The 19589-nt window shown below is 31.3% G+C and overlaps 1 protein-coding gene across 1 annotated transcript in view; it reads right to left on the reverse strand.

The window, feature by feature from the left end:
- Window positions 1–19589, reverse strand: part of Mdga2 (MAM domain containing glycosylphosphatidylinositol anchor 2) — a 759648-nt gene that overhangs the window by 69740 nt on the left and 670319 nt on the right. Inside the window, exon 10 of the mRNA XM_027929596.2 lies at window positions 9460–9608. Coding sequence (XP_027785397.1) covers window positions 9460–9608 — 149 coding nt within the window. The remainder of the gene's footprint in view (window positions 1–9459; window positions 9609–19589) is intronic.

The following is a 19589-nucleotide window of genomic DNA, read 5'->3' on the forward strand; positions in this document are numbered from 1 at the left end:
ACACTACTGTCATGTATGCCTAAAAATAACAACAAAAGGAATTTTCAGTCCATGGTTGGCTAGCTCCATTACTTTCAGGCCCATAACAAGGGAGAATATAATGGAGGGGAGCACATAGTGGAACAAGGCTGTTTACCTCATGGTAGTAAGGAAGTGGGGAGGGGGGGGAATGAGCTTTCTAGAGTGTTTCAGGGAGAAGATATACCCTTTAAGGACAAGCGTCTTTGTCACTTCACTCTCCCAGTGACCAGTGACCTATTTCCTCCAATTAGGCACCACCTCCTAAAATTCCACTACCTCCCAATAGTGCTACCAGTTGGGAATAAGTATTTTCAACACGTGAGTCTTTTAGGGATATTCCAGTGGTAGGATAATAACAATGGCTTGGGTTCAAAGCATGTTAAGTCCATCCATGTCTCTCAATCTGGATAACTTCCATGCAGCCCTCAAATGGTAGTTGGCTAGCACATTTTCTGTTAGCATTCCTCACTTCCCAAAATTATATTAGATTCTTGACCAATTTCTCAAACACCTATGGTAATACTTAGCATATTAGATTCTTGTTGATTGCTTGGATATATATCTCCTCATATGTTTTAAACCTTATCAGAATAAAAACTACTCTCTCATACACCCACTCCCACTGTAGGAAAAAGAAGAAATGGAGATGTTAATATTGTACTATAATTAAATGATTTATAAAATAATGAATAGGGGAAATGCATCCAGAAGCACAAAACATTATACAAAATATATACATGGTGAGTGGAAAAGCATATATATTTCCCCCATGTAGAAAATATTTTTAAAATTAAATATGATATTCATCTACGTAGAAATATATTCATAAATACAGGAGTATATAAGTTAAAAATTCGAATAGCAACTAAAATTGATACCATAAAACTGTATGAAATATCAAAAGGCAACAGCTATATAAGAAATTGAAAAACAAAATGATAAATTCTGCCATTTCAAGAAGAAGAAGAAAGATATAGAAAAGGGCAAGGCTTAGGTGGCAGTCAGCTGAATTACCTTTGTTAGAGTCCAAATAAGAGGTCTTGGGTTCAAATTCCAGCTTTATCTTTTCCTTAACTCTTTGACCTATAGGTAAGTTACTTATTTGTTTGAACTCTTAATATGTAAGAAAGATATAATAGAAGTTATTGTGCTGTTTTAAGAACTAAAAAGTGACACATGTGAATCACCTATACTAGTATCAAGCTGGATAATATATAGATCAATAGATAAATATATAATTTAAGCACAGCTATTAAAAGAAGTAATGCCTATGACATTCAAACAATTGTCTTCAAATTTCTATCCAAATTATTTTTCCCATCTTTGAAGAAATTATTTCCCAAAATTGAGGTATACTAAAGCAACTCAAGTACTCTGATCTTTTTGCATTTCATGTTTAAACTTTGTAAATTAGAAAACAGGTGCTTGGAAAACAAGCAATTCATTATTGAGCAATTGTAAAGCAGTATTTATTATCCAATGTTACTGGAATATGTCATGTTCAACATTTCTTATTCAAAAGCAAATATTGTTTTAGCCATTTTAGTTAAGTATTTTAATTGTTGAAAAACAGATTTTGATATAAAATAATGTGAAAATATTGATGATTTCACATCTAAAATAATTTAAGAAACTTAAATAAATACACCTAAAATGATACAGCTGAACTAATAATAATTTATAAGTAAAAATTGAAAAAGGCAATTGCAAATGATGATCAATTCAGGATGAATCAGATAGCCGTCACTCATTAGTTGTGAAATGTAAGAGAAGGGTACTCAGGGGTATAATAGTTTGATCGTCATACTTCTTAGTAATGCAATTTACTAAAGCATTGGATTAATCATCAAGACACTACAAAACACAAATTTTACTTTACATATGTCACAAATTAGGAACTTTTATAGTTCACTGAGATCTCTTTTAAATAATCTATAGAGATGCACACAGATATAAGACTAAAGAACTACACCTTGACTACAGTAAAGAAAATACTTTCATTTATAATAGTTCTCAGACTATCAGGTGAACCCAAAAACTTAATTTTAATAATCAATGTTGTTCCAAATGTATCATTTCAAGCATAACAGGGAAATGCATCTCTCTGGTGAGAAATCAATAGTTACCCACTTACCATACAAATTTCAAATTCATTATTCCACTAATGGTTTTTGAGAACCATATGCCAAATGCTGTGCTTAAAACAGTATGTTATGGTACTGTTTTTCATATTGAGATCATACAAGAGTGTCAGTATATGAAAAAGGTAAAAAAATGAAACAGTCTTTTCATAGCAGTATGACTAAATGAAATAGTGGTTCTCAAAATATAAACCCAGACCCCTGATATCAGCATCCTGAGGGATACTGTTAGAAATGACAGTGCGAAACCTAAGGTCTGACTCCAGATCCACTAAATCAGCAACTGGTTTAACAAACCTTTTCAATAATTCTGATGAACACTGAAGTATGAGAGGCAATGCTACAACACAAAGAAAATAATGTATTCAATTTGTGAATAGGTGCAGTAAATAAAATGAACATCTAGACTATAAATCCATCTATAAATGTCTATTCAAACAACTGACTTACATGGTGTTGAGGTCTAAAAGAAAAAAAAAAAAGCAACTGTTAATCTGAATACATACTCCATTTAAGTTTCTGATAATTTTATTTTTTCTCACAGTAGTTGGATGAATGACTGTTATCCAATGAATTTTCTACCCCTAGTGATTTAAGACACTGAACTTCTATTGGTCTACTGGAGAGTTTCTTTTACATGAATCAAAGTATTGGAATTCATAATTATTCTGCATTTATTGTTTTTACGTAAACAAAAAAGTACAGAAACTTAGAAACTTTCATCTATTTATATCAGTTTTTCTTTAGTTCTTTAATAAAATATTGATTCAAGTAGACAGCCAGGATAACAGATCAATTTAATTAGGTTGGAATCAGCTGATTTCAGAATAATATTAAACCCACACAAGATCCTTTTTTCCTATCTTCCTCTTAACATTAAATAAATTTATTAATTTCAATGAAAAAAAACCTAAAACTGATTTGTTTATATCTGGTAATTTAAATATTCATGATTTTCTAATCCTTTACAATTTTGTTTGAAAGTACAAATCTGACCCTTTTCACACACACAGGAAATCATAGACTCTTTCATAATTTTCCTTTTAAATGTCATCTTTTTCTACTTAGTTTTTTCCTTCTCTCTCTTTTATGGAAATTCTTCTATTACAGTATTTGGGTAGTAAGTTTATGTTTCCACATTTCTGCCAACTTCAGCTATGGAGTCTAGTGCTTTTGACCTAAAAACTTACACATTCAAGGGGAAGCGTTCATAATTCTAATAGTATGTTCCCGCCTAGTGTACCTTTATTTGTTTTATATCCCCCCTATCATTCTAACTTAACAAGTCTAAGTTTGAAAATATGAACATGCTTACAGTATCTTATTTCTGTCAATAATTCAATACTCTTCAACTCCAAAATCTCCTTAATAAGGTTGTTCACTTTCCACCCTGTGCAGGGTCAATAAAAAGGAAAATTCTAATTATTTTGCCCAGGCAACATTACTAAAAAGAATAAAATATTAACAAAGGACTGAAGACTGAGAAAACTCCTCAGAAAGAATGTGGAATATTCTTAGAAATGGTTATTTTAAAATAAGGCACCCTTTTTACATAGCTATCTGTATCAGTCAAAGGTCCATACCTTACCCAGCTATTTCCAAATGACTATACATAATTTTTCTTACTAATACATAAATTATTAAGTTATTTTTACAGGAAAGAAGCAGATGGATATAGTGTTTTTTATTTGGCAATAATTTCACTAAACAACTGGCTTAGGGCTTATTTCTATTCCAGAGCTAAAGACCCCATTTAAACAATGTTTTTCCTACAATTCTCTGTATTGCTGGATCCCTCTCTTATTTCCATATTTGATGCTTTCCAGAAAATTCATTAAAGAAGTTGAAATGAATGTCAGAGAATACAAGGTTATGTCCCTTTACAAATTTTTCCTCAAAATTAAATTAATATTCAAATTCCTCTCAGTTCAATCTCTTCTCAACTAATATTTCTTTCTTCTCCTCTTTCACTGTTCCAACCTAAATCACAGTTACCTCAAAAGGCTGCCCAACTGTGTTGTCTATTATAATATCATTCAATACACTCTACTTAAGATTATAAGATTTTAAAAGATGTTATTTTATTCAAGATTTAAAACTATGCAAAGAATCTAGATTGTTTATCAGATTTCCACGGATTTCCCTGAAATGACATCAAATAACTAATGTCAAATGTTTCCAAATGTCTCTGTGAATAATCTGCTCAACTGGTTAAGTCAAGCACATACATTATTACAATTCCTCTTCTATCTTATCCTACCATTCTCCTTTAGCATCTGAAGACTGCATCACAGAGTACATGTCATATTATTTGCAAAAGTATAAAAAATTAATTCCTCAGAATCAACTAATATTGCACATTCTCTTCAAAATCTCCCTCTTTTTCAGTTATTGTATTCAACTAGGTACTTAGGAATAATGATTATTGCAAGTATCAAGCTTACTGTCAATTATGTACAATAATTTTAACAAAAATAACCAAAATCTATTATAGTAATAATCCTTTAACAAAAAAGTAGGAAATGAATAATTTACTAAAATAACTTTTAAATGTTTTAACTGGTAGGAAAGATTAGGAACAGTTCAGTGATTACATGTGGATGTAGAACAATATGACTTTATAATTAATTCATCTAATAATTATGCCAAAATGCATATTTTTGAGGAGTTATTGATAGTGGTTATTCATAGTTAGTGTCTAAAAGGAAAACTTAAAAAAAAAAAAAAACTTTAAAGCCAACTGTTTCTATCTTGGCACTCATGTTTCTTAGTCCACTATCAGGTTGCACTAACTGCTCCTACATCTATTTCTATGGCACTTTTTATGTGTTTCTATTGCAGAACTTATTTATTTTAATTAGGACAGTACTTCATTTTTTAATTTCAGACAGTTATCATATGATTAATTTACCCAAAGTTTTATTGTCTGAATGGGTAAGCAAATGAGTATGTTAACTGCAAGGATTTTAATATATCATCACTTACAAATTCAGAACAGGGGCTGTTAAGGTAGTCAATAAAATAATCTTCTTTCCAATGATGACAGTCAAAAAGTCAGAGTCATTGTGCCCCTCTATGTCACAATAAAAAAGGAAACTGCATAAAACTCTAAATTTTTTTTGTAGCAGAAACTATAATTGAGTGTGTTTTAAATGAATCAAAATGATGTTTATGTTATTCAGTATATTTGGATAATTCAGGAAGAGCTTTGCTTTGTTCTTAATTCCTTAGATACCAAAGAAAGCAGACATTCAAATAACCTTTTTCTCTTTCCTCTTAAGCAACAAATGAAGCAAATAATTGGAGGCTAGTAGCTGTCTAAGGAGATTAAACAATTGCTTGGCTGAACCTAAAAAATATAATCTAAGAACATTCATATTTTGGGGAAACTTTTTTCTACAAATTAAATTTTGGCTTCTTGTGATATATTTGTTATTCTTAAGTCTTTTACAGCAATAATTCTAGAATTTCAATGCCTTTTCCTAGATACACTGAAATTATTCTTAATAAAATGAATAAGCCTACTTAAAGTCTGAGACAATGTTCCTCATTACATTTAATAATAGGCCATATAGTTCAACAAAAATAGTTAGCTAATATTAATAGGAAACTGAAAAGAATGCTTGTTTCAACTTACCAGCTTCATCCAGCCATGGATTTAACAACACCACAATAATTCTAAAATCATATTATATTTAAGAATAGGTAATGAGGATATAAAGGTTTATAGATTAAAAAAAAAACAGGATCGTTAGAAATGAATTTTCCATTTGTCTTAAAGGATCAAACTATTTTTAGATTTCTACTAATATACAAATATATTGTGTAATTAAGAACATGTTTGATATTAAAAGGGAAGAGATTTTTTGCTAGTTAGTATAGTTATTTAATGGATGGAAAAATTATTTAGATCAATAGGCTTAATATAGGTAAATGGCCTAAAATAATATAACTTTAAAATCATAAAATTAGTGTGGGGTGTGGATTTGTGGTAGAGTGCTTGCCTAGTATAAGTGAGGCCCAGGCACTGTAAAAAAGAAAAAAAATCATAAAATATGTAACATAAGTTAATAATTCCTTGATCTGATAGCCAAACACATAAACACTAGTTATTGGAGGAAAATCAATGTTTGAAAAAAGGAAAAACTTATGTTGCTTTGGCCACTTTCTTAACATGTTTATGGATAACGTTTCAAGTTATGTTGACTATGTTAAAAGGTTCATTGATTCAAGATTCTATGATAGCTTGGGGAATAAAAAAAGGCCATATGTATATAAGACAAAATCTCCATTAAAGTGATAATCAGAACATAATTTAAGAATGATTTTTAAATGCTGCTATCTTGTATCCTAAGACACATGCCCTTGATACTAAATGTACATAAATGGAATATTAGGAATCTAAAATTTTTAAGATGATACAGAAAAATGAACTTATTCAGAGTAATACCTCTGCTTCTTGTATGAAGCAGGGAACTTTTTAAAAAAAGGATCATATACATTTATATATGAAATGCATTTGCCCTATCACTCTAAAATTTTATATGTAAGTGAAAATTCAAAAGAAATGTTGTTTAATGAGGCCATTTTGCATGTAATAATTTCTGATGTGAGGACTGAGGTAGTAGAAAGAGAAGTGTATATTCATGCTGTTTTTCTTCTTACATGATATCTACAAACATCACCTTATTGTTCACATTTGCAGAACATTACAAAAACAACTCCAATTGCTAGATGGGTATCATGATCTTCAGTTTACAGGATAGGAACTCAGGTTTACATATGTGTAGAACCATTCTCATGGTTATATAGCTAAGTAATGATGAGGGTACAATGTCTAGACTTCGTAAGTCAGGTAGGTTTGGAATTCATTATTTTAATAGAATATAGAAAAGGGTTTTATATGCACATATCATACATACATAATGTATAACAAAGAAGCAGAATAGGAGAACAATAATTGACTTGTTTAAAAATAACAACATACTGACTGGGAAATATGTATCCTTGAATATCAGAGTTATAAATTAATTTTATGCTCAAAGAAGTAAACGCAGGAATTTTGAGCTATTCATGACAGAAATGAAAAATTTTAAGAGAGAATTGTTAGAAAATAGCATAGCAATCTTAACCTCCATCTCCCTCTCCCCAAAAATTCTAACCTTCAACCCCCCTTAAAGAAGACAGTTTGCTAATAACTGGGTAAAAACTATGGACAATAAAGAAGGGACTTAATTAATTGTCTCCCTCTTGGGAAGAATTCAACTCTACCAAAATCTATCTTATAATTTGTTGGTGGAGACACTTCATTGGTAACTACTTTTCTGCCAACTTTGACTGATAGAGAACAATTCTGCATTGTATGCACCACAGAGACATTTGGTGAAAACAAAGATTTCAAGCATTTTAAAGAGAGAAAATGATAATCTGGGCTCGGTGGCACATGCCATAATCCTAACCACACAGGAGGCTGAGACAGGAAGGTTCCAGGCCAGCCTCAGCATATTAGTAGGATCCCAAGCAACCTAGTGAAACCCTGTCTCAGAATTAAAACAAAGAAAGAAAGAGAGGGAGGGAGGGAGGGAGGGAGGAAGGAAGGAAGGAAAGCACTGGGGAGAGATAAGGGAAAAGGAAATGATGAGAATGATGAGCAGAGTTGGGTATGTTCCATATATTTTAAATAGGTACCTCTTTAGATTTTAATGACAAGTTACCTAAAGACAATAACTGAGGAAGAACATGTAAAACTGAATAAAAAATTCTGACTCTACCATTCAAAATAGACTATAGCAGAAAATAGTGAAAGATATTGCTTGTTGCAGAACATTACAAAAACAACTCCAATTGCCAGATGGGTATCACCTTATAAACCTATGATTTTAGGTCTATAGGTAAATTTAAAAAACGATGTGTGATAAAATATGAGCACGAATGACCAAACAATGTATTAAGCATTTTAAAAAACAGTGTGAGGTATGAAGTCAAGAATACTCTAAGATGCTCCAAATAAAAAAGATTTTACAATACTAACTGTGTTGAGAAGAGAAAAGAGATAATGCTATCACCTGAGGGAAAAGAACTGCTAGTCTGATTTTATTGTTATTTTTTTATCTTCCTTATCAAGGAAATTCATCAAATAAGAACAAGTAGAACAAACTATTTTGATGTGGATCTGGGATTTACTATTGTACCCAAGGACCAATGTAAGTGATGGATAGGCAATGAGAGAAAAATTCCAAAAGGTCCACTGTGATCTGCTGGATCAGAGACCTATGAACACTTAGACAAAAAAGCAGTAATTATCAAGTGCCAGATGATGTTTTCACTAGGAAAATCTATTTTATGTTTTTGAGATTATTAAGTTGGCCAGATGAGACTATTTGCTTTATAATGTGTCTTAATTTGACTGATATATCTCAAAAGGTTCTTTATTAAAATTTTGTGAGGAAGATAGAGAAAGGATGGTTTTAAGATAAAACACGTTGATTGCTTTTTCCCCAAGAAAATTTTGTCCTTTCTAATGGTCTAACTAAAAATGTACTCTGTGATTTAACTAAGAAATGGAACACACACTGAAAATTTGCATCATGTGAAATTGTGGAAGAAAACTAATAGATGTTGGAATAATCAGATAAATCTTCAAAACTTTTTTGTTATCCTGAAATAGTCACCCAGATAGCACACTGTCTAGCAACAAGCAATGTAAAGACCTATTTTTAAATTTCAAAATATCATTATACCACAAATGATAAGTGACTTTAATAGTGGCTAATTTGGAAAAGAAAAATTTTTCCATGTAACCCATAATCTTAGCAAACTTAAGAAATCATCATACTTTATTGTTTCTTCTCATTTTACTAAAGTAGTTATATATTTAAAACATTCCGTATAAACCTTGAGCCCATCAAGTAATAATATGGAAGTCTTGTAGCTTCATAGGAAGCAAGGCAAATGGTTACAGAGTTTAGGGAAGTGTGAGAAAACCCTAAACCAGCTCCTTTCATATAATTTCTCAAGCATGTCTAGTGATGAAGAACTTCAAAGCACTCAAAGGATATAACTTTAATATGTTTTCCACCATGGTGGAAAAAGCATACATTAATTTCAAAAATTTATAAGTACTTCAGAGTAGGTTGTATAAAGTCATATTACCTTTGATATAATATATATTATACATAATAATTATAATTACAGAAATTATATTTTATAATTCATGTGACATGGTTAGAAAAGATATAATAACAAAGTCTATACAGGAGATAATAAAAAAAAGAAAGACACCAGTTAAATTTCTCACCTGCCGAATACCCAACCGGTATGCAACAATGCGGTCCACTGCATCGGGGTTCATTTGTGTCCACTGCAGACTGTAGGAATAAACACGGTGTCTGTTCTGCCACACAGGATTATAGGTATCATAGTAGAATTCTGGAGCATAGGCCTTTCCTGAAAACAGAAATTGTGCTCAAATGTGAATGATGACATAGTAGACTTTCAACATCCTCAAAATTATCTTTGGCCCAAGTGTTACTTTCTACTCCACATTTTATAAGCAATTCTTCTATTTGAAAATTCATACTATTGATATCTAATCAATTTTCTAATATGTTTGAGAGTAGACTCAAGAAGGGTTGATGGAATGAGCAGTGTTATGAAGCAGAGAAGGATCAAGGGTGATCCAAGGTTCTAGGCCTAAGCAATTCCAAGAACAAAATTTCTATTGACTGCAAGGGAAAGCTATGGGAGGATTAATTGGGCAGAGAAATTCAGGAAATACTTTTTCAATGATTCCAGTTATTTAAATGGAGACATACAGTATGGAGTAGGATATTCATCTGGAATACAGGAGTGGTCAGGATTGGAGCTAGAACATTGCTAACTATGGGCATAAAGACAGTAAATTAAAAGGGGTGAGGATATGAGATCACCAATGGAGTGGAACAGACAGAGAAGACAAGGGCTAAGCACTGGGACAACTCAAGGTTAAGAGTTATGGGAAAAAAACAAAAGGCACACAAAGACCGCTGGTGGAACAATCAGTGGACAGGAAGAAAGCAAAAAATTTGCTATCCTGGAAGTCCAAACAAATGCATTTGAAAATAAGTGGTCAACTTTATTGAAAAATTAGTGAAATTAAACACCTGGGTTTGTGTTGTCTGTGGCTTTGGACAATACACTTGAACTTAAAATTGTGACAGTTGTCAGAATCAAAATGGAGACACTTCTGTCAAGCCCTGGCCCCCCAAATAAATAAAGGTGACTAGGGGCTTATGAAAGAGAGTATCTTATACCTGAATTCCTAAAAATAGTCTTCATAAAAAGACTTTCAAAATTACAATCGTGCACAAAGACCACTGCGACCTTACAAGAAAATACTTCTGTAACGATGTCTGTCCCACAGCTGTTTAATTGTGACCTGATTCAACCCTTGATATTGATCCTTCTAGCCAAGTATTCTTGTTTCAAAATATCTTATGCACTCGCCTTCATCTTGCCTTCAAAAAATTACCTTGCCTCAACCTCTTTGAATTCACTTACAATTTATTATGGAGTGTATTCCCATTGCAATACTGGCAATTCTAAAATAAGTATCATTATTCTTTGGAGACTTTATTTATGTTATTTAATTGAAAAGACAATAATTTAACAACAACAAAGGAATTTTGGTTAATATGGAAGGGACTTTTATTTAGATTTTAAGGAAACTTGAAGTCCATACACTTGAAAGTGGATATAGCAAACACAAATCATATCACTTTATTTTTTCCCCATTGCCAAAATAAAAGTTATGCAGACCATTTGGAATTATAGATCCAATTTTCTGATATCCTGAAACATAGACTATTTTATTACCAATAATACATTTATTTAATAACCCAGCAATACTTTGAGCCTACTAGTGCCAACTATTCTGCCCCATACAGGGATTGAGGAGGCGTGGCTTTATTCCTCCTGGAAATTGGTCACATGTTCTCAGACTTTTCAGATAGCTTTGAGATTCTTTGCAATTGTTGCTGGAAAAAAATAAACTGTACACTTATCATCACTTATTCAACCTCCTTTCTGATTTTTCTTTTCTAGATTAAACATAAAATATTTACATGGGTTTCTAACTGTGTGCAGAACATTCTCATACATAATTCGGTACATTTCCTCATCATCAATCATTATCACCTAAGGGTTGTGGAAAAGGTGATCCAGAAAAATGTATAACAGATGATTAAAGGATAAATTTTGAATACTAAGAATGGAAATAATAGTCTCTATCACCCCTGAAGATAAAGGATAGTTTTAAGATAAAACACATTTCACCAATGATGTCAGATGAATGGAATTTAATGTTTGGCAGGCTTACTAGTACAATTAAATACATTGAATTAAATATCTGAAGTTTAGTAACACTTGGCAAAGTCTCCTACATCAACATTGTGTGCATTTTAAAAAATGATCTGTGAATAACTTAATTGAAAATGGATCATATACAAAGCATCCTGCATAGGAGATTTCTAGAAAAGACTTGCCATACTTATTTTCTTTTTATCTTGCATGATATTTTTACTTGTTACTAAATGATAGCACAAATTCATATTCATAATACTTAAGGTCAAAGTCTAGAGAAGAGGAAAACAATATGTGAAGACACTAGAATCCCAAAATATTTGTGACAACTTGCATTTGAAACCAAATTTCTCAAAATGGTATCAGGGAAGTGAATTTATTAGCCTATGAGGTAAAGAACTTCAGGGTTTGATATAAGTAACCAGGGCTGAGGGTACAACTCAGTGATAGAGCACTTGCCTAGCATGTGTGAGGCCCTGGGTTCCATGCTCAGTTCTGCAAACAGCAACAACAAAATCAATGCCAGTACCTGCAGATGAATTAATGAGCAGGTTAGGGGAGTAATATAAACCTAGCCTGCTTCTGTTATAGAGCAGTATTTAGACTGCTGCAGAGGTGAGCCCAGTGTTGTTGTTTAAAGAATAATAATAAAGAGGAGACAGAGGCAAAGTGCAGAGGTAGGGAAGGTGGCAGAGTGGCTCCTTGTCCAAACGCCCACGTTTATTTATAGCAATACTTTAGGTCATTAGTACATAACTATGCTTTTTAATAGGGGTGGAAGTTGTTTTTATTATGTAGCCAACAAGAAACACATGGATATTAGACTCAGTTCTACTGTAGCACTTTCTTAACAAAATGAATATTGTATTCAAAGAAAAGCAAGGAGAGCACAGAGTCAGAATTAGGGACGCTTAGCAAAGAAAGAAAACAAATCTCCCTAACGGATAAATTTTGTTCTCAGACTTTTCAGATAGCTTTTATTTAGATTTTAAGGAAACTTGAAGTTTATACACTTGAATATATTCTTAAAATATATTCAATAGTTATTCAATAGTTGAAAATCTATCAAAGGAAGAAAATCAGACTAAATGTGAATAGTTATAAAATAACTAGTGATTTCCTATTAGAAGGATGCATATTTTGACTTAGAAATATTCTACTAATGATTTTTGAATAAGGAATTGCCTACCTGAGAAGATCATGAATTTCCCTTCAGTAGAAGTATTTAGTCAATACTTAAACAGCCATTTAGCAGGACTGATATGAATACTTGCCCACCAGAGACAGGTACTAAGGTACCTTATATTCTTAAATTTGCAGGGTGTGATGACATGTTTGCCTACTATCAAGTTGAATTTGATTCCTTAATTAATTTTAGATTACATATGGCTTAAATATGGAGGAACTATTATTTATAAATTATCTCATAACTTCATGAAAGTATTACTCTTAAAAGGCCATATTTTTTTAAAGAATAATGTTTCAACAAATTTAGTATGCATGAATACAAATTCATTTGTAAGGCAGGGCCCAGAAATCCAGATATATTATAAATACTTGAGGTTATTCTATTCTGATGCAAGAGGATGCAGACCATACGTTTTGAAATGCCTAAAAAAGGCTAAAATTTCTTTCCTGAGATTATCTCCAAGTCTGTGTAAGAAAAGAAATAATAATTAATTCTAGTCATAGAAATATCTCTTTGGGCTTTTCCTTCTCTGAAGCTAGCAGCTGCATGCTTGCTCCAACAGCTGAGTTCTCTGGGCCAAGACTGAAATGGGTCATATAGGGGGCTGGAGTGAAGGAAGATGGGATGAAGACAAGAAATCATATTCTGAGATTTTGGCAAGTCTATATCCTTGTGCAGTATTTAGTTGACTACCAGTGGGTGATGGGCTACATGTCAGAAATACAAATTACTTTAAGTCTAGGAAGATTCTTTATCTTAAATGAACATTTTTAAAGTGATTAATGGTCTGACCTTGAGTTAAAAAAAGATGCTCCTAAATCTTATGAATAATGAAATATGATTTTGTTTATGAAAACTGATATTCAAGGTAGTGATAAAATTAAGCTCAAATCTAACCCTCATGTAAATATTCCAAATTAATGTGATTTTACTATAAAATTTCAAGATTATCTTTATATTTAATTGTATACTATTAAAAAGTCTTTCTGATATACTTTTTTATCTGCACTGGGTGAATCATATGTAAAAATCTTCATGGCAAATCATGTTAGAAATAATTACAGATTAATCAAATGTCTCATAGACAAAGTTATAGATACAGAGGAGATGGTAATGATATGGAAGATGATAAAATAAATAATCAAATACAGTAAGAATCTGCTAGAATCTTAATTTTCTTCATGAATGTTAAAAAAAATGGAGAAAGTTTTATTTTTGTTAGGTAATTATACTGCTTTAGGATTAAAGGGGAAAAGAATTATATGATGCATAGACAGTATTGGTTAGTAAGAAATACTGATCAGGAATAATTTTGAGTAGTATAAATATGCTTGCTTGTGTCTCAGGGCATATTTTGTACTAAATTTTCTTTGAACAAAAATTTAAAAATGAATGACGAGTTCTAATTTCAGTTGAGAAATATATTATAATTTAAAAAGCACAGGTTTAATTTTCCTTTCTAATTTCAAAGGCAATTGTATTTAATGCTTATGTACTCTTATTTGTAAGAAGTACACAACAATACCAAGAAAATATCTTAAAATACTCTCAGGCTCTGACAAACAAACATGACATCTGCTGGTTGAACAGAGAAAGAATTCATAATCCTCTTTTCTTTTTTATACTTCAGGCAGTTTTCTTCTACTTCTAGCAAGAATGCTGAGAATTTTTTTTTTTTACTCTTTACATTCTAGTTTTATTTTTATACAGAATTGTTCCAGTTTAAATCATTTTAGATTAACTGACCTAGAACTGCATTCCCTATCTAAACTGGGAGATTATTTTTAGAAACATTATGCATCATTATATTTAGGTCCTAGATTTTAAAATATTCTTAAAATGTATAGATGGAAAAGAATTGTGCTGCTCAAAATGTTGCAAAGAATTTTATAAAATACAGGCATTCTGTTTTGCAAAATAGCTTCTAAAATTATTAAATTGCAATTTGAAAATATAAATTCATGCATAAAATTAAACTAAATTAATTATTTACACTGAGAACTAAAATATACTTGACTGTATGAATTGATTTTGGTAAACTCAGTACAGCTTTTTTAATAAAAACCAAAAGTTAAAGGATTTAACAGTTATCAAGATCACATATGTTGCTCTTTGAAAGTATTACTTTGGAAAATAGCTATAGGAAGGTAAAGGAAATAGCTAAATTTACTTTAGAGAAAGATTTATAGGACAAGTCTACATATATGAGTGGTAGCTGTCATTTTTTTACTTTGCTGCAGTGATTTTGATTAGCTAATTCATGTTACTTCCTAGGAAGTGCTGACAAAATCTAGATAAATAAAATTAAATTCATTTTATTTCAGGCCATTTAGTATAGAAAATAAAAGTACATAAGCCACTAGTACTCCAATATACTTCTTGTTATAGCAGTATAACTAAAACAATAACAAATACAAAGTTTTGCCTAAGAATATTAGATAACATTATAACAAACCTCTTTTCAGAGGTGTACCTAAGCTTCCTAAACAATAAAAGGGGGTCAATAAACAGAGAACTGAAAAACAGATGATGAATAAGAGTGGGGAGAAAAGTGTTGCTGGTCTTGGCAATCTACTTTGTGAGCTGGATTTTTAGGTCTACAGAGATGAGGTTAATCTTCCAGTGTAAGATAAGAAGTTAGAAATGATGCCCCACATTAGACCAAAATCAGCGAATGATATAATCTCACACATTGCAGTGTACTAGAAAAAGACTGCCTCTCAGCCATACAGGAAGATAACAGAAATATTTATGCTAACAAAAAAAGTTCTTGGCTAGTAATACTGCTAGAATATCTGAGGAGAGCCAATACCACATGGTTCTGTAAAAACATGCACTTAACCTAAAATGCAGTGATTCCCCAAATCAAATTCCCTCTAATCCTGGACACACAAGAAAAGTCTATGTGTGACCATCAAGGTCAATGAACAGCAATATTAGACCTCAGATAACAGAAATATGAAATAAAATTCAGAAATAAATATAATTAAAGCAATTGAAGTCATACAGTAGACAAGCTTATGGGACTTTCTATGAAACAATAATGAATACTCTTTATTTATACCACAAGTAGATTTCATATGAGTAATTAAAGAGAGAGGGGGACATCTGCTATTTTTATTGATCTTAAAGAAATGATCCAATTCAAAACAGAATAAAGAAGAAATAAAGCATGACTATAGATGGAGAAAAGGAATCTATTATAGATAATACTTTTGAAACTACCACAGTATCTCATATAGTTATAGCATGTAGTGACATCTTCCCTATCAAGCTGTGCACTTCTTAAGAACAGACAACATCATTAGCTCTTACTACAACTGTTGACATAATTCATGTACTTGGCTAAGACAAGAAGAACAGCTCACAGGCAACGTATGGAGTGCTTTTTTTTTGATATGATAAGAATTGAATATTTATGACATTGTTCAGTTATTCAGAAATTATTTTAATCAATACTCCTGAAGTGGGAGAAAAGATTTTATAGTGTATTCTGTGTTCTTAATTTCCCTGTGTGAAAAGATCTCTATGATGGCAAATAATTATAATAAGCAAAATAGTAGCAAAGAAATAATTCCATAAACCACTCTGCAAATTATAAAAATAATAAAATATACTTTGAAACTTCTCAAAAGTCTATTGACTACTAAAATGGAATAACTATTGAAACCCAAGGCAAACTTCAAGCAAACACTAATGATGCACTGATTGTTTTTAAAGCCTTCTAAAAATCATAGGAATTGCAGCTGTCTGCCCATGTGCATTTTTAGTACAAGCTAACCATGGGTCAAGTGATTTTTGAGTCAAGTCATAATTTATTTATATACAGAGACCAGCTAAGCCAGTGGATCACTAATGATAATCTGCTAGACATTAAATATAATACATATATGAAAATCTCAGTCATTTCTCCATAGAATAGAAGAAAACATATGCAATGGATGGAGCCAGAATTATTTTTCCTTCAAATTAATGAATATTAGTTTTGAAAGAACAGAAAGGAACTGTGTGAGATAAGGCATGTGTTCATTAGCAATATTTAATCAGTCCACAATGTATATATACTTCAAAATATTATGTTGCATAAAATAAGTATACATAATTTTATCTATCAATTTAAAAACAAAATAAACTTTAAGATTGTTTAAAAAAAGAAAAAAGAAGAATCCTACAACAATGGGGATTTTTCTAAGTTTTAATATAGAAAACTATATAAATTCATTTTACATTTTATAATAATGCCCAGTGGGAAAGAGAAGAATGGGTTGAATGGTTGAGCAGTCCTAGGCTGGAGCATAGTAAGATGATACTTGCTATGGAAAAAAAAAGACATGTGATTTGAGGAATGAAGAAAAGCTGATGAAGTCAAAAGTGATTGCAAATAAGCAAACAGTCAATGCTATCCTCTGACTGGATACTGAGGTTGAACTAGTACATTTCCAGTCTTCAGAGACTACCTGGACATGAGAGTCTCCAACTGAGATGGAAAATAACTCTGTGCACCTTACCCTGGAAGAGGAGAAAAGGATGACATTACCTCTTGGGGTCCTACCCTTTTGAAAACTTATTCTTTTGATTCAAAGCCATGTGAAAGCTGTTGTCACAGATTGGGGGTACAGAGAGTACTGTGAGGAGAAAAAGACTTCATTCTGTGAAGTCAAGGGAAAATTTTAGAAAAGAATCAACATACTTTGTTATATAAAATAGGACTCTCTGTCACCTATATTTAGCATTTAGTTCTGTGATATTTAACATGAGGCTTTATCATATTAGAGGTAGGTAATAAAAAATTATTACCAATTTAATGGATTCTATCTATTACCATTTGGCTTGAAAGGAAATATGAAAACAGATTTTTAAAAATAGAAAACTTTGAAGTAGGACCTAATAAAGAAAACCATTGATGGGAGTTCATAACTCACTTGAATCTAATGTATGAAATATGATATGTCAAGAGCTTTGTAATGTTTTGAACAACCAATAAAATAAATAAATAAATAAATTTTTTAAAAAAAGAAAACCATTGTGTCTGGTAGAGCACACTATCTGAGGATTAAGGTATCACAGCAGCCCTGAAACGGAGTGCCTTCAAGAGTGATCAACAGTTGATAATTTGTCAATATGTGTGTAGGAAGAAAAAAAAAAACATAACAACTGATAATACAACTGTGAAGTCAAGAATGATATCTCTTACTGAAAAGTTGTTGAGAGTTCATTTTTAAAAAGAAGCAAGACCTGAGTAACAATTTACAACCCAACTAAATCATTTAGAAGGAGTGCCCCTGTGCTTGAAGTAAAGTTTTGATCTTATATTTTAAATTGACTGGTTATTGTCACCACATTATTGTAAAACTGCAACATAACTGGTTTTATTCATTGCTTATATGAATTGCTTATAAGATTGAAAAAAAAGACTTCTGCTGGAGTCAGAGCTGTACACACCACATTAGCACACTGTCCATGATCAGAAACTATAGCCCTAGAGCACAGGTTTCTTGACTGGGTAAACAATAAAATTATTGAAAATATTATCCATCTTAATTAATTACAGAGATCTCTATATAAAACTTTTAAATCTGCTCAGAAATAAGTACAGTTGCTTTGGGAACAACATTCTGATTTTTTAGTTATGCATTTTCAAACTAAAACTGCTACAGAAATAGGCTTTAGGCTCTCCACAAATGATTGTATTTAAAACACTGCATCAGGTGAGTATTCATATTTTCTATCTGGCAAACAATGTTAAGGAAAAAAAAATATGTTAGCATCAGTTGCAGTAAAAAACTTCTAGTCACCAAAACAATGCTTTCGATAAATATGTTTTTAATTTATGAACTGATAGGTTTCTAATAATATGTATAAAACATTTTTGTGAAGAAAATAAGCTGATAAAAATTGGAAACAAAATTTATGGTATTTATGGCTAAATTTATAAAGTGATGGTTAATTAATTAATAATTAATAAAATAAAATAATTTATAAAAGAAAGGTTACCCACACATCTTTGCCTAATCCCCCTCTTGCAGATTCATCTTTTGGATTATCTACTGTTTATAACCATTACAGTTTCTTTTCTAATGACATCTAATGGTATTAAAACAAAGCTGTGTAAGTCAGCATTTGTTGAATAAATGAATCAGTGAATTTTCTGACTGATTACATTTCTCTTGCTTACATTTCTCTTGCCCACATTTTAGTGATTCAGATTGCCAAAACTAAACGTCTCTGAAACCCTATACACCTTCAGCACATAAACCAAATGCTATCTTTATGAAATTACTCTTTGTGTTTCAATTTTTATCTATTTTTGATACCCAAATTATAATTATCCTTCCTTCCTTTAGTTAATCTTTCTCTGGGGATAATCAGTTATACTATAATATTATGCACTTATGTAGGAAAATACATTGCAATGTTATACCGATATGTAAGAGGAATTCCACAAAATATTTTCAATATGATAATTTTTATTTCTCACTAAGACCCTTCTACAAATTTAGGTATAAGTGGGGGACCAATAGATGGTGCTGAATAATGCAGAACAATTATTGCTTGTTCTTTCAGAATAATTCTAATATTTTAATCCTCATCTACATTATTTTTTTTAAAGAGAGAAGTATAAGAAAAAGGTCTCTAAATAAAACTGTTATTTTATTTAATTACCTTTACTAAGGAGATATAATGGTACTGACCAAGTATAAACTTCCTCAGGCCTGCCTGTGTTTTTAATAATGTTAGTACAACAATGAAACATTTGGCATTTGGATGATTTTTACAAAGAGACAATAAAATAGAGTCAATAATATAAAAGTAAGATAGCACTTAATATGGTTCTATATTTGATTGTAGCTTAAGGCATTAGAGATCTTTAATAAGCTCATGTCAATATAAATATTTAC

Source organism: Marmota flaviventris, chromosome 2 (assembly GCF_047511675.1).
Source record: "Marmota flaviventris isolate mMarFla1 chromosome 2, mMarFla1.hap1, whole genome shotgun sequence".
In the NCBI taxonomy this organism is placed as follows: Eukaryota; Metazoa; Chordata; class Mammalia; order Rodentia; family Sciuridae; genus Marmota; species Marmota flaviventris.